The sequence below is a fragment of the Paroedura picta genome, chromosome 1 (genome assembly GCF_049243985.1).
Source record: "Paroedura picta isolate Pp20150507F chromosome 1, Ppicta_v3.0, whole genome shotgun sequence".
In the NCBI taxonomy this organism is placed as follows: Eukaryota; Metazoa; Chordata; class Lepidosauria; order Squamata; family Gekkonidae; genus Paroedura; species Paroedura picta.
Window position 1 is genome coordinate 169267030 of NC_135369.1, and position 20354 is coordinate 169287383.

At 44.6% G+C, this 20354-nt stretch overlaps 1 protein-coding gene across 2 annotated transcripts in view; it reads left to right on the top strand.

The window, feature by feature from the left end:
* Window positions 1–20245, top strand: part of LOC143824381 (b(0,+)-type amino acid transporter 1-like) — a 29279-nt gene extending 9034 nt beyond the window's left edge. Inside the window, exons 2-7 of one of the 2 annotated variants that reach the window (XM_077311617.1) lie at window positions 919–1718; window positions 5231–5364; window positions 10535–10664; window positions 11816–11940; window positions 14687–14774; window positions 16809–20245. In XM_077311617.1, coding sequence (XP_077167732.1) covers window positions 919–1718; window positions 5231–5364; window positions 10535–10664; window positions 11816–11940; window positions 14687–14774; window positions 16809–17042 — 1511 coding nt within the window. In that variant the 3' untranslated portion in view covers window positions 17043–20245. Of the gene's footprint in view, window positions 1–288; window positions 1719–5230; window positions 5365–10534; window positions 10665–11815; window positions 11941–14686; window positions 14775–16808 lie in introns of both variants that reach the window. The other variant, XM_077311626.1, reaches the window with a different exon arrangement.
* The last annotated feature ends 109 nt before the right edge of the window (window positions 20246–20354 follow it).

Sequence of the window (20354 nt, forward strand, 5' to 3'; positions counted from 1 at the left end):
GGGGGACTGGATCTAAGCTCCTCATCTCTGCAGATCGACAGCACAATCCTGTGCAGAGTTACCAACAGGTTTAAATATCAGTAACTCAGTTATGAGTGTGAACTCCATGGTGTTAATGTCAACCAGTATGCAAACAAAGGATTGTAATTCAGCCAGTCAGAGACTCTACTTGAATGTACTCCTGGACCGATGTACCGTGCCCATTAATGACCAATCAGATTCTTTGGTGGGCGAGCCAAACTGTATACAAATTTGTGTCGCTTCTATGCTCCCTGTTTGGCGTTTTAGTTGGCGTTTGAAGTTAGTAAAGAGCTGACTATTTCCAAGAGCTGTGTCCGTGTCTACCGAAGCCGCAGACTTCATAAACTCCATCTGAGATTACACTGCTTATCATGGAAGAGGCCAGTCTGTTATGACATAGTTTTCCCATCAGGGGCACACCAAAGCGATAGCTTCACACTACTTTGACTCATCATTAACTTGGACAAAAGCTCCGGGACAACCTTGGTGTGAGCAATTATCAAGCTGCTTTTTTAAATCAGTCACGAGGCATAAAGTGCAGCAGAAGCGGCAGCTTATCTCCCTCCCATCTCACCTGAAGATGAAAGTGCAAAGCAGCTATCTCGTAAGACACCTTAAACTGGAAGGACTTAAATGGCCTCCTCGGAGCTAGGGAGTTAAAACGGGGACGCTCCGCGGGAGCTGAGCCAAAACAAAAACAGCTCTTTCTTCTTCTAAAGCTAATAATAAAAAGACAGTCGACGCTGCTACAAGAAATTCAAGCCGCCACAAGAAATTCAAGTGTAACCCCCCAGCTTGGCAGGATGCTCCTTTGGCTGTCTTCCTGTAATTATTAACTCGGACTCAAGAAGCCAGAACGCCTCATTCATCATTGTCTTTCTTCCTGGTGGCCTGCAGGTGCTGTGGCCGGTCATTCAGCGGCCGCAACAAGTCTTGCCAGTTCCATCATGAGGCAAAGGGGACAAGGCGAAGCGGCGGCGGGTTCAGCCACCCAGCCAAGTGAGACGGGAGACGTGAAGCTGAGTCTGAAGCGGGAGATTGGCCTGACCAGCGCCGTGTCGCTCATTGCTGGGACAATGATTGGCTCAGGGATTTTCATGTCTCCGGAGTGGGTGCTGCGTAACGTCGGTAGCCCTGCCGGTAGCCTCATCATTTGGGCAGCCTGCGGTCTTCTGGCCACCTTCGGAGCCTTGTCATATGCAGAGCTGGGGACCATCATCAAAGAGTCTGGCGGAGAATACATATACATTCTCAGGAATTTTGGCTCCCTCCCTGCCTTTCTTTTTGCATACACCTCCGTCATTGTGGTGAGGCCCGCAGGAGTGGCGGCCATCGCTCTGAGCTTCGCCGAATATGCCGTGGCGCCCTTTTACCCCGGGTGCTCCTCGCCTCAGCTGGTGGTCAAATGCACAGCCGCAGCGTGTATCATTCTCCTCACTCTGATCAACTGCCTTAGCGTGAGGCTGGCCACTTGCGTGATGAACGTTTTTACAGGTGCCAAGCTCTTAGCGCTCCTGGTCATTGTTGTGGGAGGGGTGGTGTTCCTGGTTAACGGGCAGGCGCAAAGTTTCCAGAACGCTTTTCAAAATACACGGTATGGGGCCGGGGCCATCGGGATTGCTTTTTATCAGGGACTGTGGTCATTTGATGGATGGAACAACCTGAATTACGTGACTGAGGAAATTAAAAGGCCTGAAGTAAGTGAAGATTTTAAAAATATATATATATCTTTTATGGATAACAAACTCCATTTATTTTATTAGATCTAGTATATATTAAGGCTAGAAGCCACCTGGACGTTTTACACCTTTCACACAAAGTGGCATAGGGATTTGTGGCTTTGTACTACTGTATTGAATCTGCACGGAGCTTTTATTCCAATCCCAGGTCGATTCAGTCCCTGCCATCTACACTGAATGCGATTTCCATTTTGATTTTGGGCGATTTAAATTTTCCCTCTGCAATAAGCAGGATTGATCCAGAGTGACCCTACCTCTTCTCCCTCGATATCCTGGAGTGCATATAACCCTTAATATTTGAAAAATCGGCATGAGTAAAGGTGCAGCTGTTTGCTTTCCCTGAAATAACTTGCTGCAGAGCCTCCAAGGCAGTAGAAAATCCCTGATTGGTCAGGGCATCAGTTCAAAAGCTTCCTCATTCCTAGGTTGCAAGGCTTCCCTTAAAGGGGAAGCCCTCACTTCTCCCAGCAGAGATTTGCCTCTTGGATTTATTCCCCTTCCTCTGCTGTCTCCAATTTTCTCCCTCTCCCCTTCAAGAAAAGAAAAAGGCTCCTACTGCAAATGGCTCCCCACCCCCCTTCTGAGCTTTCCAAGTCACGTGCAGAACAGTTTTTTGTTGCAATGGGGAGGATGGAGAAAGAGTAAGACCCGAGTTCAAATTGATCTGAATTCAGCAGGATCCACAACAGAATAAACTAAGTAAGTGCAGAATCAGCCCTGGAGGGTTTTGATGAAAAGCAAGGCTTTTGGAGACCATCCATACTATTAGGATCTCTAATTTTAAATATGTATACTAGTATATCCACATGCATAGTTTTTGACAGTATGCAAAGGAGCTTCCTTTTGAACTGTGGGGAGCCCTACAGGAATGTGGAAGTTAGAACCAGCAGTGTGAACTTTACTCAGTGAAATCATGTTGGAAAGGAGCATTTTCATTTGAACCACCAAATCTGTCTGCATGTATGTCTTCTTTGATGAACAAAATCATTTGAATTTTTCATACCGCAAGGTATACCAGTGAAGTTCCATTTTAAGTTAAATCAAAACAAAAATTAGTGAAATTTTATTTAAGAAACTTAAGATGATGTGTCTAATAAAAGGGAAGGTGAAACAACATCAAACTAAGGTTTTGCACCACTCAATAACAGTACAATTAGGCTTTCTTAGGAGTAAGCCTTAGTGAATAGACCTGAGTAGGATTCTGATTAGACTTGCCTATGGCGATACTGTAAATGTCTCCAGTTTTCCCCCAAAGCATCCTGGGAATTGTAGTCTAAACAGTGTTCTCTATTGAAGACTGCTTGTTCCAGGGGTAGTCAAACTGCGGCCCTCCAGATGTCCATGGACTACAATTCCCAGAAGCCCCTGCCAGCAAATGCTGGCAGCGGCTCCTGGAAATTGTAGTCCATGGGCATCTGGAGGGCCGCAGTTTGACTACCCCTGGCTTGTTCCTTCCTTTGTTCCTTTCTCACACAACTAACGTTCTTATGGTTTCCTCAGGAACAGGAATGAGTTGACTGCTAAATCATTTTAAAAGGCTGTCATATGGATATACTCATAGCGTTGTAGAAACTGTGCAAGTTATACGTACCATAGATACCTGCACTGGAAATCTGCAATCAACGGTGACTTCTCGCTATGTTGTCCTAAGCAGGTCTACTCAGTACTACTTTGGTCTCATCAGTGGGGCTTTGCTCCCTGGAAAGTGGTCTTAGTATTTGTACCCAGATAGGTAGCTGTGTTGGTCTGAAGCTACAGAATGAAGTTCCAGTCCAGTGGCACCTTTAGGACCAAGATGTTTAGTTCTGGGTATAAGCTTTTGTGGGCATGCACACAAAAACTTATACTCATTATTTGCACTGTCGGTGTGGTTGCACAGTTGGTATTACTAGCATCCCCATGCTGAAGAGCCAAAGGCCAACATGTATGCTGTATTATTCAATAGAGGAATTTCACAATTTGGATATTTATGATATTTACATTCAAAGGACAACCACTGAGGAAAATTTCCATTTGAAAATGGGACATATCTAGAGACCGTTCTGATTGGATCCTACACAATAATAAACAAACAAGAACGGAAGAACCCTTTATTTATTCTGTAATGATTTTAGTAATATCAGTAGTAGCCTTGGGATAGGTTTTTTCTTTCTCTTAGTGTGGTTGCACATAGCAAAATAGATGCAACCTGCTTACATGGTGTAGTATATTATCGTGTTGGATTTTTTAACGTTTCCCAGGGTAGTCCCGTTGGCCTATAGTAGAACTGTTAGATTCAAGTCCAGTAGCTGCTTAGAGATGAACAAGTTCTTACCACGGAAATCTTGTTTATTTAGGCTATTGATATCAGTTAGGGTTCTCTCATTTGAGTGAAAGATTTCCTGAGTCATGACAGTGTACCATATTTGTTTTTAAAATAAATACTTCTGCATTCTTGTAAGTTAGGCCCCAGGATGATGCAGACATAGAGTATCTGTTGTGGGGAGAGGAAAGGTGATTATAAGCCGCTTTGAGACTCCTTTGGGTAGAGAAAATCGGCATAAAAGAACCAACTCTTCTTCTAGTTGAGGAGCCAGGAATATCACCAGTAATAATCTTTATTTTTCTAACCCACCGCTCCCATGAGGTTCAGGGTAGGTAATATCAAATAACAACATACAATCATAAATAGGTTAACAGTATCCATGAATTTTAATTTAAACAATTCTACACTTTTTACTATATATCTGTATGATTCAGTTTCAATCTCTGAGGGGTTTTGTTCATAGGTGGATGGACTTTCCTTCTATATTCCCTCAGATGTTTCTCCAAGGGGGTCAAGCCAATTTGGTGTTATCAGTATTGTGTTCCCGGTCTCAACCATAGGCCTGGCAGAATAGCTGTCTTACAGGCCCTGCTGAACTGATTATGGTCCTGCAGGGCCCTGATTTCAATGAGCAGAGCAGTTCACTAAGCCGGGGGAAGGGCTGAAAAGACCCTGGCTCTGGTTGAGGCCATTCTCATACCTTTAGGGCTAGGGACCCTGAGCCGATTTTGGTCTGCTGACCCAGAAGTGACATCACTTCCTTCCCGTTGTCTGCCCTCTATAGGCACTGCCCCTCCAATCTGAGGCAGCATTTGCGAAGGCAGTGTTAGGAACCCTAGATGCTCAGCCACAAAATGGTGGTCATGAAGGCTGGGTCCTGTCACAAATGTTCAGATGTCCTAAGGTAAGTGTTTTCCTACCATGGAGTCAGCTGTTCTTGATTGTGTGCTACTTGGTCCTGGACTCTTCCAAAACAACCCAATCCCAGTGAGGTAAAGGACAGCCAGAACAGGTTTTCTGACAGTTCAAGCAGGCCCTTTCCCAAAGGCGAGCCAGTATGAGGCACCAAGAAACACATCAGTGAATGCATCAGCTAAATGGATAATATTACACATGCTGTTGTGTAAACATATCCACACTGTTTCTTTATTTTTTTCCTCTCCAGGTGTACCTGCCTAGGGCAATGATGATTGCCATTCCTCTGGTAACTTGTTTATATTTGCTGGTAAACGTGAGTTACTTTGCAGCCATGACTCCAAGTGAACTTCTGTCTTCAGGGGCTGTGGCCATTACTTGGGGGTGAGTTACGCTTCTCCAATCTGACCATTCCTGTCAATGCTCACTCAAAGCAGCGACATCTGACCCACTGCTCAGTTCTTGTACATCTCTACAGTATGTAACAGGAAGGTTGCTCTTGGGGCTACTGGATGGTTAGAGTTGCCAGGTCCAGATTGGGAAACCCTTGAAGATTTTATTGGATATTTTGTGTATAATAGCAGGGTTAAATATGAACAATGGGACCAGACATGGCAGGATTGAAGTATTATAAAGTATTTTACTAGAACTACCAAGGTAGGGGAACAGGAAAATGCATAGAATCCTATAGCTTGTGGTGGAGTTCTAAACCTTAGCTGTTATATGGTTGAACTCCAATATGGATCTAACTCTGCCTAAAGGCAGCTTGCAAGAACAAAGGGAAGAAGGAACACCCTTCTCTTCCAGTTACAGTTGCATACATGAAAACTAGACATGTAATCATTGGTGTAAACAAATCACATGACCCACGTTGCTTGTTCCCACCAGCAACAAGTGTCAACAAATAGTTAACCCTTTTATGACAGTTAGTGGCTGGCTCTTGCTAAAGATAAAGTCTAACAGCTTTTGGGGGGTGAAGCCTGAGAGTGGTAGGGTTTGGGGGGTAGACTATAGAGAGTCCCCTTTCCAAAGTGTCCATTTTCTCCAGATGAACTGATTTCTGTTGCCTGGAGATCAGCTGGAATCCCACATCTCCAGCTACCACCTGGAGGTTGGCATCCCTCTTGAATGTTACGCCATCTTGGCCACTGTAATGTTTTTCTTCTTAGCTGCCCTGAATGTTGGGAATGATGAACTGTAAATAATACACATGAATAAATGAGACTTGTAAACAGATAGAGGCATCTTGTGGAGAGATGGGTCTCCGTACTTTCTCACATTCTCTCCATGACCGCAAAGGTCCAGGAGATGCACTCAGTACATATGCACCAATGAAAGTTACACAGATATATAGCATTCTTTAGCATTCCATGTAGGAAGAAATTGACAGGTGAATGGGAGGAGGTATACGAAGATGCAAGATAACATCTTGAGCAGATAAAACTGCTGGAGACGTCCAGTGCCTTGAATCCTAAAACAAGTGACACCCAGACGCCTAATCTTGTGCCAGTATTTCCACAGGGATATTAAAGGATCTCATAATACCAGGTCTAGCATGTAGGTCTCCAATAATATAACATGTACCAATGTGGTGCAACTGTCACAAAGAGTCAGATCCGGATCTGGCAGATCCAGGTTTCAAATCCCCTATTCATCTGTGAAGCTCACTTAGTGACCCCCGTGGGCCAGTAGTACTCTGTCAGTCTCACCTACCTTACAGGGTTGTCATGAGATTGGAGGATTGGTGAATGGTATACACTGACCTGAACCCTTTGGAAGAAGGGGGGATTTTAAAGATGTACTAAATAAACAAATGTGTCAGCCATGTCCTTCTGTGCTCTGCACTGGACAAACAGGAAAGCCCTGGCCCAAAAGAATAAATTGACTCAAATCTGACATAAAAAACTATAATACTCAGAAACAAGTGGGGGAACATTTTAGAAGGAGAAGAGTTGGTTCTTATATTCCGCTTTTCTCTACCCAAGGGAGGCTCAAAATGGCTTACAGTCGCCTTCCCTTTCCTCTCCTCACAACAGACACCCTGTTAGGTGGGTGAGGCTGAGAGAGCCCTGATATCACTGCTCGGTCAGAACAGTTTTATCAGTGCCGTGACGCGCCCAAGGTCACCCAGCTGGCTGCATGTGGGGGAGTGCAGAATCGCACCCGGTGTGCCAGATTAGAAGTCCGCACTCTTAACCACTACACCAAACTGGTGTTCATCTGTCTGGAGCAGATGAATTTTAAATTTTCAGGACATACCACTGCTGATCTAAAGATTACTATTCTCCTAAAGAAATTAAGTCAAAGGGAGACTCAAATGTGAAAGAGCTGAATTAAGATTCATCAAGAGGTTCAAATAGCCCCCAGGTTCATATTTCCCCCTGCCCCCAGTTTGAACAAGGACTTGAGATTCCTTACTCACTATAGGTGCTAATAGCCCAAAATGTTCTACCCTTCATAGATGTCAGTTAGTTCAGCTGTATTTTTAAAATGCGTCTACTGCCCTAACTGGATCTGCTTACTGTGTTTCACACAGCACTTTTCTTGATTAGATCTAATTTTATGTTCCTCCTACTCTGCCTATCTATCAACATCTGTTCTTCGCCCACTCTGTATGGATACATTTCTCTTTGATATTGTTTTTAACTGTCCTTTCTTTGTAACATTTCCTCATTCCTGCCTGTAGCACCCTTAAGACCAATGAAGTTGGTCAAGCTTATACCTTGAACAAAACATTTGTTGGTCTTAAAGGTAGCACTGGACTCAAACTTTTGTTCTGCTTCAGACCAACACGGATACACACCTCTGTTTATAAATATATATGTTGCAGACATATTTTGTGAATCTTGTGAAGGAGCTCTGGCTCACAAAAGCTAGGCTAGAATAAATTTGGATAACCCTTAAGATGCCATTGGACTTCTGTACTTTTATACAAATACTGAATTTGTATTCAAAAATTCTCTCTCTCTTTTTGAAACTGGCTTCTTAAGGGGAAGCATAGGAATATCACAGAGAGTCATCAAATGTCTATGATAAACTTCCGTTTCTTGGAAGTAGTGAGAAATAGGAGAGAGAAAATTGCATGCAATTGACAAGTACGATCTCCAGCCAAAACATTTAGCCATTGTTCACACTGCACATTATCATCATTCTGATTGGCCTATTTGTGCATAGCATTTCCTAAACCACGTGGAGAATCCAAGTGGAATGGCTGTCTTTTACTGGTCCAGCCACAGCTAAAGATATTGCAACCTTTGGAGTTTCTCTCCGTGAGTTTGTAAAGCATAAAACATACAAGAAACTGCTTTATACTGAATCAGACCACTGGTCCATCAAGATTAGCTCTCCACGGTCTCAGGCTGAGCTCTTTCCTACTGCCTCATCCTGTTAACTACAAATGCCGAGAATTGAAATGGGGAACCAACCCCTTTTCTAGATTGATAGCATAAGCTACTTTCCCATACAACTACAGCCTGGGACAAAAGACGGAAGAAGACACTTAAATTCTAGAAGTTTTAGAATACGGGATCAAGGGATTTGTACAAAAATCTAGAGTTACCATGGTAGCACCTCTACATAGTAAATTACAGAAGACTTGCCCTGTTACTCTCTTGCAGCAAAACCAACTGTGTTGTGGCATCCTGAAGACATTGTGACATTGGTTTGTGTGGGCAACAGCATACTTTACCAAATTCAAGGAGTGGGCAGTGAAAGTGCTGGGCATTACACCCACATGTCTAGGTTTGTTTGTGTCTGGGAGAAAATGGCTGGGAGAAAAGTGACACTAAAAGAGAAAGTAACATATTCCCCCCAAAAGGGAGGACATGCTTATCACAGGCCGTTGAAATTAGTCACTAAATGTCAACACTGACATTGGTAACCTTCAACATTTTGTAGGCTGGTGTTTAAGCTGCAATGTATTATCCAGGGGTGGTCTTAATGGACAATGGAGTCCCTGGGAGGGGGCTATGGCCCCCACTCTCTCACCAGAGGGGAGCAGCCACAAGGGGGCAGTGACCACACGTGCCCACCCCATGTGAGGTTCAGGCAGTCAGCTTCTGGTGGCAGCAGGGGCTCCCCTCCATCTCAGGGAGGGTGAGGGATATCGAGTGCTTGGTCCCCAGAGTCAGAAGTAGGTGTAGCAGGGGGCCTGGTGGGAGATGGCCACGAGTCTGGGCACCCATCCTGGATTTTTGCCCAGGGCTCCAGAATCACTGAGAGCAGTGGCCCCCAACCCCCCGTATGGAGACCGGTGCCGGTCCCTGGATCAGTCGGTACTGGTCCGTGGCTCCTCCTCGTCCTCCACCCCAGCTGCTGCCTTGAGGGCTGCCCTGCCACTCTGCTGCCAGCTCACCTTTGGTGCTCTCCGGTGGCCGCCATGGCTTGGGCTCCCCCTCAGCATGGCACTGTGCAGCTGCTGCTAGCAGTGCCCCCAAGCGGGTGGCAGGAAGTCAGGGGCGCTGGCGGGAAAGCAAGTGGAGCAGGGGCTCAGGCAGCGGCGGCGACGTCCCTCAGCAAAAGACTACCCCCCCCCCCGGGCCTCAGTAAAATTGTGTTGACTAGTTCCCGGTGATAGAAAGGTTGGGGACCATTGACTGAGAGTACCTATGCTGTTACCTGATATTTCCTACATATATTTACTATGATTAAATAAAATCCAATTTGCTCTCTTTTCTAGAGTGGGACCGCATTTTGTCTATTTAAGATATGAGGATAAGGCCCTCTTTTAAAAACAAAACAAAACCTTGCTGTTAATACACCCATATGTGATTCATGCACTATTTATGTTAATGCGCCTATACATGATTGTTGGAAATGAAAAGCATTCCCGTAAATGCAGGCTCTCTCAGCCAGGGTCTCGTGAAACCCTGGGGTTTCTTGACAGCCTGGAAGGGTTTCCCGAATGGGTGGGAGTTAATTACTTTTTTACTATATTTAAAATTTTGTTCAACATTTATCAGGCAATATGACCATATATGGGCATGTCAACCTGCCACCACCTCCTCCCAAAAGGGCCAGTGATGGGCCTGGAGGGGGGAGGGGAGAGGCCTCAGGTGGGCATGTACACAGCTATGCTTCCCAGCCATATTCTGCACAGTCCTAGGGGGGGGTGTCTTGAAGCCTGAAGAAAGCTTCAGGGGTTTCTCAGTGGTTAAAAAAAGTTGAGAAAGGCTGGCTAAGACCAAATTCTCTTTAATTTTTTGTGTTCTGATGGTCTTTCCATGTATTTCTCATTTATGATTCAGAAGACATTTGTTCAGGTTCTCCTTAGTTATCACCCAACCCCACTCTGTTCCCCCTGTCCGATGATCCAGATGGCGTGTCCAGCAAAAATGCTTATCTCAGAGCATATGGAGGAGCAGGAGGTCATAGATATGCCAGGAAGTGTAACTTTAGCAGCAGAAACACGACACTATTGGTCTCGGGGTGAAGACAAAGCAAGGCTGATCTTTTCTGGCAAATTGGCCCTTTAATTCAAAACAGTCTGCCCAAACCAGATGGGTGTCCTCTGTTAACCCTGGAGTCTCCATTCAGTTTTAATCTCCCTCTTTAGGAACAAAGTCCTGGGCAACTCGGCATGGCTGATTTCATTGTCCGTCGCGCTGTCTACATTTGGGTCAGCACATGGAACGTTCTTCAGCGGAGGTCGCATGTGCTACATCGCAGCAAGGGAGGGCCACATGGTAAGGACTCTGAACCCGCTAGTGTTTCTGATACTTAAGGGCAGATATTGATCGAAATTTTGGGAAATTCCTGGATATTTATGAGGAGGATTGGGGGGGAGGGGGTCCTAGAACCAACCTTCCCAAACTGCTCTTTTCTCCAGAGGAACTGATGTCTGTGGCCTGGAGATCAACTGTAATCCTGGTAGATCTCCAGACCCCACCTGGAGATTGGCAACCCTAGAAAGGGGGGATATTTTAAGAGACACCAGCCGTGGAAAGCTACAATAGAACATGTTCAGTCCCTGGGTGGACAGCTGGCATTTCAACTGTGTTTTAAGGGAGGTGAGAATTACAAATTAGGTCAGAAGAAAGGCAGCTACACATGACAGGAGCTAGATGACACTAGGATGGTCTGACAAGATGATCTGACTTCTTTGCAAAAATGGAATGAACAGATTATGCCTATTTCAGATTAAGCCTGATATGGCACAGTAGCGGCACCTCACCCCTTACAATCAGATTTCCTTTCTCCTCCTGCCCGCTACCAGCAGTCTTTTTCCAGGTGATTATTTAATGCTGCTCCGGCGAGAGCCAGCAGTTTTGGTAACTGTGTTGGTGCTCAAGGTATTTTAGAGGAAACCAATAGTGCCCTCTTGTGCTCTGATATGGTTTTGACCATTCTTCTCTTCCTCTAACCTTCCCCGACCAGAAAAGGGTGTTAAAACCCCAAGCTGTACAGAACTCCCGTAGAAGATTAGGGAATGTTCTGAATGGGTCTGATTATTGGTGCCAGTTTGGGCTTTTGGGCGCTCTGCAAATTCTGTGCCTTGCAATCCGCGCAGGACCCACAGGAGTCATCTGCACATATTTGTTCTGTTGTCATCCAGGAAATTTCCGTCCAAGGATGTTGGGTTAGAACTGCCTGTTTTGTATAAAAAGAGCTCAGACCTGCTGTGGTTTTGCAGGGATGTTGATAAACCAGTGAAATTCAAAGTGAAACAAATGTGAGGCAAGGGAAGGAATCACGTGAAATTCATTATACTCCTTAAAACACAACTTCACATTTAACTGCTCATTCGCTTGCTAAAGCCTGAATTTTGGAGAAAACTGCTGAAGCCAAGAAAGAAAATTATCCTATATTTCCTTGTGCTCTGTATCTTGATGTGCAGCCAGACATCCTGTCAATGGCCCATGTACGACGCCTCACCCCTTCTCCGGCTCTCATATTTACATCAGCAGTGTCCTTAATTATGATTATCCCTGGGAGTTTCAGCCACATAGTGAACCTTTTCAGGTGAGTATGCACTCTGCTCTCATGCTGCTCTACAGTTCTGTTTCCCAGTTTGGCCTGATGATATTTTCTTCACAATTCTACACTGCTACAAATTATGAAGATTTAAATGACTTGGTGGGGTCTGCCTGGGGATCCATCTGGATTACTAGAAGAAAAGTTGGTTTTTATACCCTGTTTTTTATTGCCCAAAGGAGTCTCAAAGTTGCTTAGAATTGCTTTCCCTTCCTCTCCCAACAACAGACAGCCTATGAGGTAGGTGAGACTGGAAGAGCCCTGACAGGGACTGCTTGGTCAGAACAGCACTATCAGGGCTGTGACAAAGAAGAAGAGTTGTTTTTTATACTCCGTTTTTCACTGCCTAAAGGAGTCTCAAAGTGGCTTTCATTCACCTTCCCTTTCCTCTCCCCACAACAGACACCCTGTGAGGGAGGTGAGGCTGAGAGAGCCCTGAGATTACTGAAGAAGAAGAAGAAGAAGAGTTGGTTCTTATATGCCACTTTTCTCTCTCCGAAGGAGTCTCAAAGCGGCTTCCATTCGCCTTCCCTTTCCTCTCCCCACAACACACACCCTGTGAGGGAGGCGGGGCCAAGAGAGCTCTGACAGGATTGCTCAATCAGAACAACACTATCAGGGTGTGACAAGACCAAGGTCACCCAGCTGGCTGTATGTGGAGGAGCAGAGAATTGAACCCAGTTCGCCAGATTAGAAGCCGCCGCTCTTAATCACTACACTATGCTGACTCTCTATTTGGCAATGTATGAGCCATAGCTCTATGCAGGGCCAGGTGTGCCGAAGTGCACTGAAATCAAGAGGTCTTGTATCATGTAACGCCCAAACAATATGGTACATTGCCCCAAGGATAGGGTTATGGTTCTCCCAGTCCAACTCACATTTTACATTCACATACAAGAAGATGCAAATATCTGAACCTTTCCCATACAGCATGCAAGCTTAACCACTTAACTCAGATCCTCATTTAGTAATGAAAACTGTTTAGTATCTGTTTGGTGGCTTCCAGTTTGAGTATTCAAAGAATGTGGAGAAAAACTTAAAAACAGTGACACCTCTCTGAGTCAGCTGTTTAGGATGGCAATACACGTTTATTAAAAGTGTGATATAAAATGTAGGATGTAGCAATAAGGGGGAAATTATTAGCTTTGTGTAACAAAAATATAGATTATCAGTTAACTTTAAGAAACTACTGGTAGCTCTTTATTTTGGAGCAGGGGAATAATCTGTTTTTTGTTTCCATGGTTTATATCCTATATTGGTTACAGAAGTCAGAACGTGAGGGCTCAACCATTCTATATCTAAATGTAAAACATAAATATTACTAAATATACAAAAATACATTTATTTATTACAGATTAAACAGAAACAAATGTAGGCCCAAATAGGAGTCTCAAAATGGAATCATACAATTATCCCAAATACAGACCATTGGCGATGCTGACCAAACACATTTCAGCCAGTTGGTCAAACAATGTTGTTACACAGTGTCTCCAGACCAGGGGTAGTCAAACTGCGGCCCTCCAGATGTCCATGGACTACAATTCCCAGGAGCCCTTGCCAGCATTCGCTGGCAGGGGCTCCTAGGAATTGTAGTCCATGGACATCTGGAGGGCCGCAGTTTGACTACCCCTGCTCCAGACAGTACAATAATAATACAGTTATTTCTTAAACTTGGACCAAGTTGGAATTGTTTAATAATCAATATTTGTGAGCTAAGGCAGAGATATAAATCAGAGGCCTCGTTTTAAATCGATTGCTATTCTAGCCACGTGTGCATGACTTGAATGATAATTCAGTTGTGTACCTTTCTCTTCTGGTCCCCGAATTTTTTTTTTTAGATGCAGTCAGAAGCCAGTAGTATGCAACAGTGTGTTTTAAGTTTAGATATAGAAGCACTGGGCCCTCACGTTGTGACTTCTTTAATCTTTTGGTTCTTAATTCAATTCCTTCCTTCTGTCTTTTGGTTTATATCCCATGCTGTCCATGATCTTCTCAAGATATATTATCAGGCTTTTGAAATGACAGAGGCAGAAAATGCTTTTCATTTATTTTGTGTGTGTGCAAATCATTACTCGCACGCTATGTTTTTGCCCCTCTATTTATATTATTTCTTTTAAAAACATCACACAGAAATTGGAACCAGTTGAGATATTAACAACATGAAATTCCATTATCCTGTCTTAAGTTAATTGTGCATACAGCTGTGAGGAATAGCTAATCTAGGAATGTTAAACGTCTTTTCAGCCCCTGTTATGCATAATCAGTGATCTTTTATTTCTAGGAATTTTTAAATAGTTGCTGTTTATTGGGTTGGCTCCAACTAGATTTTATGCTGGTGAGAAAGACCTTTTCACCACCCAGTAAAGGAGATTGTGGGAGATATATTTACAAAAGCTACATGGGACTAGTTTAGGGTTGCCAGCTCTGTTTTGGGATATACCTGGAGACTTGGGGGGTGTGAAGCTGGGAGTGGGCAGGATTTGGGATGGGGAGGGACCTCAGTGGCTTATAATGCTATGGAGTCCACCCTCAAAAACAGCCATTTTCTCCAGGGGAACTGATCTCTGTAGTGTGGAGATAAGCTATAATTCCAAGAGATCCCCAGTTCCCACCACTGCATCCCTAGACAGGCTATAGTAAAGAGAGGGATTGGTCCAACCAAAATGCTGGCTGGATCCAATCCACTGGATGATCACTTATGTACTAGATGTTTCATATGTTATTTCTGTTTCAGTTTCACAGCCTGGCTTTTCTATGGTATAACCATAGCTGGACTCCTGTATTTAAAGATTAAGAAACCAGAATTGCCAAGATCTTACAGGGTGAGTACTAAAGTCAGTTGTGCCCATTTATAAACATGCTCCTTTTGACAAGATGCTTTCAAGTAAAATACCTAGGTGAAAATGTGCCCCACTTGGTTTATAGGCTACCTCTATGTTCAGATTTCCTGAGACGGTCCAAGTAAACCCCAGTTGGGCAGAAACACCTTTAGTTGCTGTGCTCAGGTGCATATCCACCTCTCCTCTCTAGTCTGACCGGCAACATGAATGCATGAAGCTGCCTTATACTGAATTAGACTTTTGATCCTTCAATGGTCAGTATTGCCTACTCAGACAGGCGGCAGCTCTCAAAGGACTTTCACATTGCCCTCTGCCAGATCCTTTAACTGGAGGTGCCAGGGATTGAACCTGGGACCCTCAGCATGCCAAGCTGTTGCTCTCCTACTGAACCACAGCCCCTGCCCTGCACATAGCTTATCCTGTCTGGATCAAGCACCAAAATCATTGTGCCAACCCTTGATTTCATTCTACTTTAGAATTCTAGTTTGTGTGGAGTGAATTAAGGCCTATTCCAGGGTTGGGGGAGCCCCAGGCAGAGAGTTCTTGGGGACCACTTCTTCTCCTTTGCCCACCTCCAGGCCTTCCACTTCGTTCACTCTGTCCCTTCCCCATCTACCTATGCATCCTTTCCCCATCAGCTCACAAGCCCTCCTGCCACAGATGCTCACGTGCCTCAGCTGCAGCCCTTTCCCCAACAGCACAGGGCTGGCTGGTATGTGTGGCCGGGGGTACTGCTCCTGTGGCCAACAGGAGTATTAGCACTCGGCAGCATGTGGGAGAAGAGCACAACATGGACAGGTGGCAGCAGCAGTGACCTCTACCAAAGCACAGAGTCTGCCCCACTTCAGGGTATGCTTATGCCCACCCTGCAGTTCTCCAAGTTACTTGTGTTCAGACAATATGGCGTCAGTGTAGCCATGCATGCCAAAGGAGGAATGTCTAGGAGGTGTATGTGCAAGCACAGCAGCTACTTGTTCATTCCTTATTCAAGCTGAATTGCATCTTGGAGTGAATCTGATCAGACGGAGTTGGTTTTGCAAGCCAGAAAATTCAACACAGAAAATGTTTAGGACCTGACAAAACCTTTGTGCTATTTGCAGCAGAGGTAACTGTCAAATAATTAGTTTGGGGGACAAAAGGGTTGGCAAACTATTTAGAGGCTAAAGCTGTTTTGTTACGTTACTTTTTGCTACTGTACTTGTAGAGGTTCTCCCGCTATTATACCTGATCTCCAAACGAACAAGATCAGTTCCCCTGGAGAAAACGGCTGCTTTGGAGGGTGGACTCTATGGTTATGTTATACTTGTTATTTATTGCATTGTTACAATACTCTGTGTAATCGTTCTACAACATTTAATATAAACTGCCCAGAGCCCTATGGAAGGGCAGTATAGAAATCTAAATAAATAAATAAATACATTCTGCCCTGCTGAGATCCCTCCCGCCCACTCCTGGCTCCACCCTTACAGCCTCCAGGTCTTTCCCAACCCAGAGCTGGCAACTTTGACGTCAGGAAGTAATGGCCTATCTGATCTCAGGTCTTTGACTCTCTTAGCTATCTTTAATTATGTACTTATTTTATTCATATCTCACTGTTCTCCACAAGGGGGGAACAAAGTACCTTACCATGCTGTCTCCCTCTCTATTTTATCTTCCCGTGCTCCTCTTGTTGGGTTGAAGTCTTGAGGGCAGAACCTGAGAGGGGGGTTGTCATGCACCGTGATACACAGCGAGATCCGAAATAGATTTGCCCCCTTCTGACCCCTTCCAACCCAGTGGCTTCAAGACTTCAGCCGAGCATAACCAAAAATATAATAGAACGTCACCAACAGCCTCTGGCCACAGAAGTATGGGACTCTGATTAGGGTTACACCATCAACCTAATTCACAATGTTCTGCTAAAGTTTTGGTCAGGTGTGTGAGATAACAGGAAGTATATTTGAAGAGCTACTTGAATGCTACCCCAGAATATCCCTGACTGTATGCCTTCCATAAACATATGTTCTGTTTCCGCAGGTACCCATCGCCATCCCAATAATAGTGCTGGTGACATCTGTTTACCTTGTACTGGCTCCTATCATTGACCAGCCTCAGGCAGAATTCCTCTATGTCATCCTTTTCATTTTCAGTGGTGTCATCTTTTATTTCCCCTTGGTGTACTACCAATATCATCCCGCCTTCTTAAGAAGATTCACTTTGCATCTACAGCTGCTTCTGGAAGTCGCCCCAGCTGAAAAGAATGTGAACTGATTTAGTGTCCAGCTTGGTGTAGTGGTTAAGAGCAATGACTTCTAATCAGGGGGAGCTTTGTTTGATTCCTAGCTCCTCAACCTGCAGACAGCTGGGTGACCTTGGGCTGGTCAAAGTCCTGATAGTGCTGTTTTCACAGAGCAGTCCTGCCAGAGCTCTCTTAGCCTCACCAGCCTCACAGGGTGTCTGTTGTGGGGAGAGGAAGAGAAGGTGATTGTAAGCTGCTTAGAGGCTCCTTCAGGGAGTGAAAAGCAGGGTATAAAACCAACTCTTCTTCTTTTTATTGTGGGAGCTGGGAGGGGAGGTGGGTTGAGTGGGAGCAACTGGGAGGGTTGTTACTTTGCAAGAATACACAATGCTTAATAAAAACCAGCATGTTTCATGTGACAGTACAATATTTGTTTTTGGATATTTTAAGGACTAATGTTCCTCACCTACTTCTATCACTCTTGGCAGAGTTTGGATATGCAAAGGAGTAAAGCACCAGGCTACATAACTAAAAAAATAGTTCTTTATTCCGAAGAGATACAATTTTGTGTAGAAAAGAGAGAGACTGAATCATGAAGCTAGCAGTTTTCTGCTGTCATTCTGTCTGTTCAATAGCATTTCTGAAGGCAACTGGGAAGGAAGTGTGCTCAAAGGAGCAGGAAGTATACCGTTAGGCCACTGGAGGAGATAATTTGAGAAACATCAGGAAGTTCCTGATCTAACTATGTTAAATATACATCTCCTCTGATGCCCCCTGCAGGACAGTCTTTATATTCTACTCAATCATGCACATTTTAGATCTTACATGTTCCATCAATCACAGTTTAAACCCAAATAACCAGGTTGCCCGAAAATTGCTTTGGCACTCACCTAGAGTACTTGGCAAAATTCTGTGCATGCTAGCCACCCATGAGGTAACTTACACGAATATTTAAATGTACACTCTCACCTTCCTTAAATGTACTGCTGAGGTACACTTCACTTCTCCCCTGCCTCGGTAATTGGGATCCAACCCCCCTTTTCTGATAATGAGAATCAAGAAGGAAAACAGAGGTAATAAAAAAAAAACCTTTATTTCTCTGGAAGGCGAAAGATTGGTCTTATGCTCAAGACTGAAGAACATAAATGTGTTAACTGTGTGTGAGACTGGAGAAACAATTTCACTTCAGAATGCATTGTTTCAGAAAGAGTGAGATAGTTCATCGATCTCCTGTTTGAAAGCAGGGTTAGGTTTTCCTCAGGTTTCCCATTCATTAGTTTGGTTTTGCTGGAATAATAACGTAAGCCTTCCAAAATATTTATTGTTGTAATGCTTGCCTAAATAGTGGGTTTTGGTTTGGCAATACTGCCCTCCAGAGAGCGAGGAGGAAGAGAAGAAGCAGCAGCAGCTGATGTTCTGTACCTCATTTTTTACTACCTGAAGGAGCCTCAAAGCGGCTTACAATCACCTTCCCTTCTCCCCACAAAAGACACCTTTACAATGAGAATTGATATTTCTCTTTTTTTTCCATTTGGGAGCATGTACTATAGCATTGCAAGATTTCAGCAGCCTCAAGGGGGTTGTGCAATCCCCCTTAAAGTACATTCCCTGCCCATCATATATCGTCACACTTTCAGGACAAAACTGTGCCCTTTCTTGGGGACAGGCTCCATGAAAGACCCCTTCTCGCTCTGGTTCCCTTCCCTGGGCCTTACTTCAGAGGTAAGCAGTGTCACTTGATAAAGGGGTCAGCGTTGCCCAAGCCTGCACTGGGAGACATGGGCAAGGCATGATCCCTTTACATGAGAGCAGCCCCATTGGATTCAGTATGTCTGATGTAAATCAAGGGAGTGAAGACAGGATCCAGGGCATTCAAAATAGCCGGAATGTAACTACTTTTCCCAACGAGGGCTGCAGTTAATATGTTTATCTCCTTCAGTCTCCCTCTTTGCATTGTTCTGATCAACATCTCAAGAACCGGTTTTTGAGGAACTGAAGTTGCAGAATTCCCCCCCCCCCGATCACCTTGAAGCTTGACTCTGAGTCTGATTCTCGTACAAGCAGAATTTCTAGTGTGTTTACAGATTCCTCTGCCACCCCGCAAATGCCAGTAAGTGGCATCCCTTCCTCTCCAGGCAACTCAGGTGAGCTCTTTGTGAGATCATGTCAGTTTGTCTCCAGTTTCTCTCTGGAGGTTGGCCCCAACTGACTCCTAGTGTGTTTAGTGATTACCCCCTCCCCCCAAGGCCAGTAAGCATCATCCCTTCCTCTCTAGGCAACTGAGGTGAGCTCTTTGTGATGTCATGTCAGTTGGTCTACAGTTTCTACCTGGAGGCTGGCCTCTTGTCTGACACCAAGTGTGCCTTGTGATATTCCACCCCACCCAGGCTTTGGCCAGTAAAACTAATTCCTTCCTCTCCAGGCAGCACAGGTGAGCTTTTTGTGATGCCATGTCAGTAGGTCTCCAGTTTCTACCTGGAGGCTGGCCCCCTACCTGATTCCAAGTGTGTTTAGAGAACTCCCCTCCACGGCCAGTAAGAGGCAATCCTTCCACTCCAGGCATCTCAGGTGAGCTCTTTGTTATTTATTATTTATTTATTTATTTATTCATATTTATATACCAACCTCAGCGGTTTACATGCAACTGAAACTATGCATGAAACCATACATATAATAACATTCATATTATTAATTGACTAGGGGCAAAGCCCGCCGTATCCAAGAATACAACGGGCGCTAGAGCTTGGCAGTGGGAAGAGGAAGGGGAGGAGTTGTCCAGTCTGTAAGGGCATGGGGTTGAATGTGTGTGTTGTGTGGGAGGTTGTGGTGGTATGGTGGCAAATGAGGGTATGGGTGTGGAGATATGGGTGTCAAGAACCTGTGGTGTGGAATGTCGTTGAGTGTGGGAGAGGACTGACCTTTGGGAATTTTGGCATAGTGGTTACAGATGAGCTTTCCAGAGCCATGTCATCAGATATGTGAAGGGAAAATCAGACTGGAGACTGTTCTTAGGGGAAGATTACATGGCAACCAATTCCTCCCAGTTCTGTGTCATTTCCCTTCTTGTGTGAATTAGGCCACATTCACCGAAATGCCCCTCTGCCCTAACACACATGGGGTAGTCACAGTACACAGGTGTCCACCCTGTTCCCTCTATCTCCCATGTTTTCACTGTTGGTAAAATGTTATGTGCCCACATCCTTCTTTCATGGTTGCTCCTTAGAAGAATGGATTTTTGTACCCTATTGCTTACTACCCAAAGGAGTCTCAAAGCGGTTTACAAACACCTTTTCCATTCATCTCTCCACAATAGTCAACCTGTGAGGTATGTGGGGTTGTGAGAG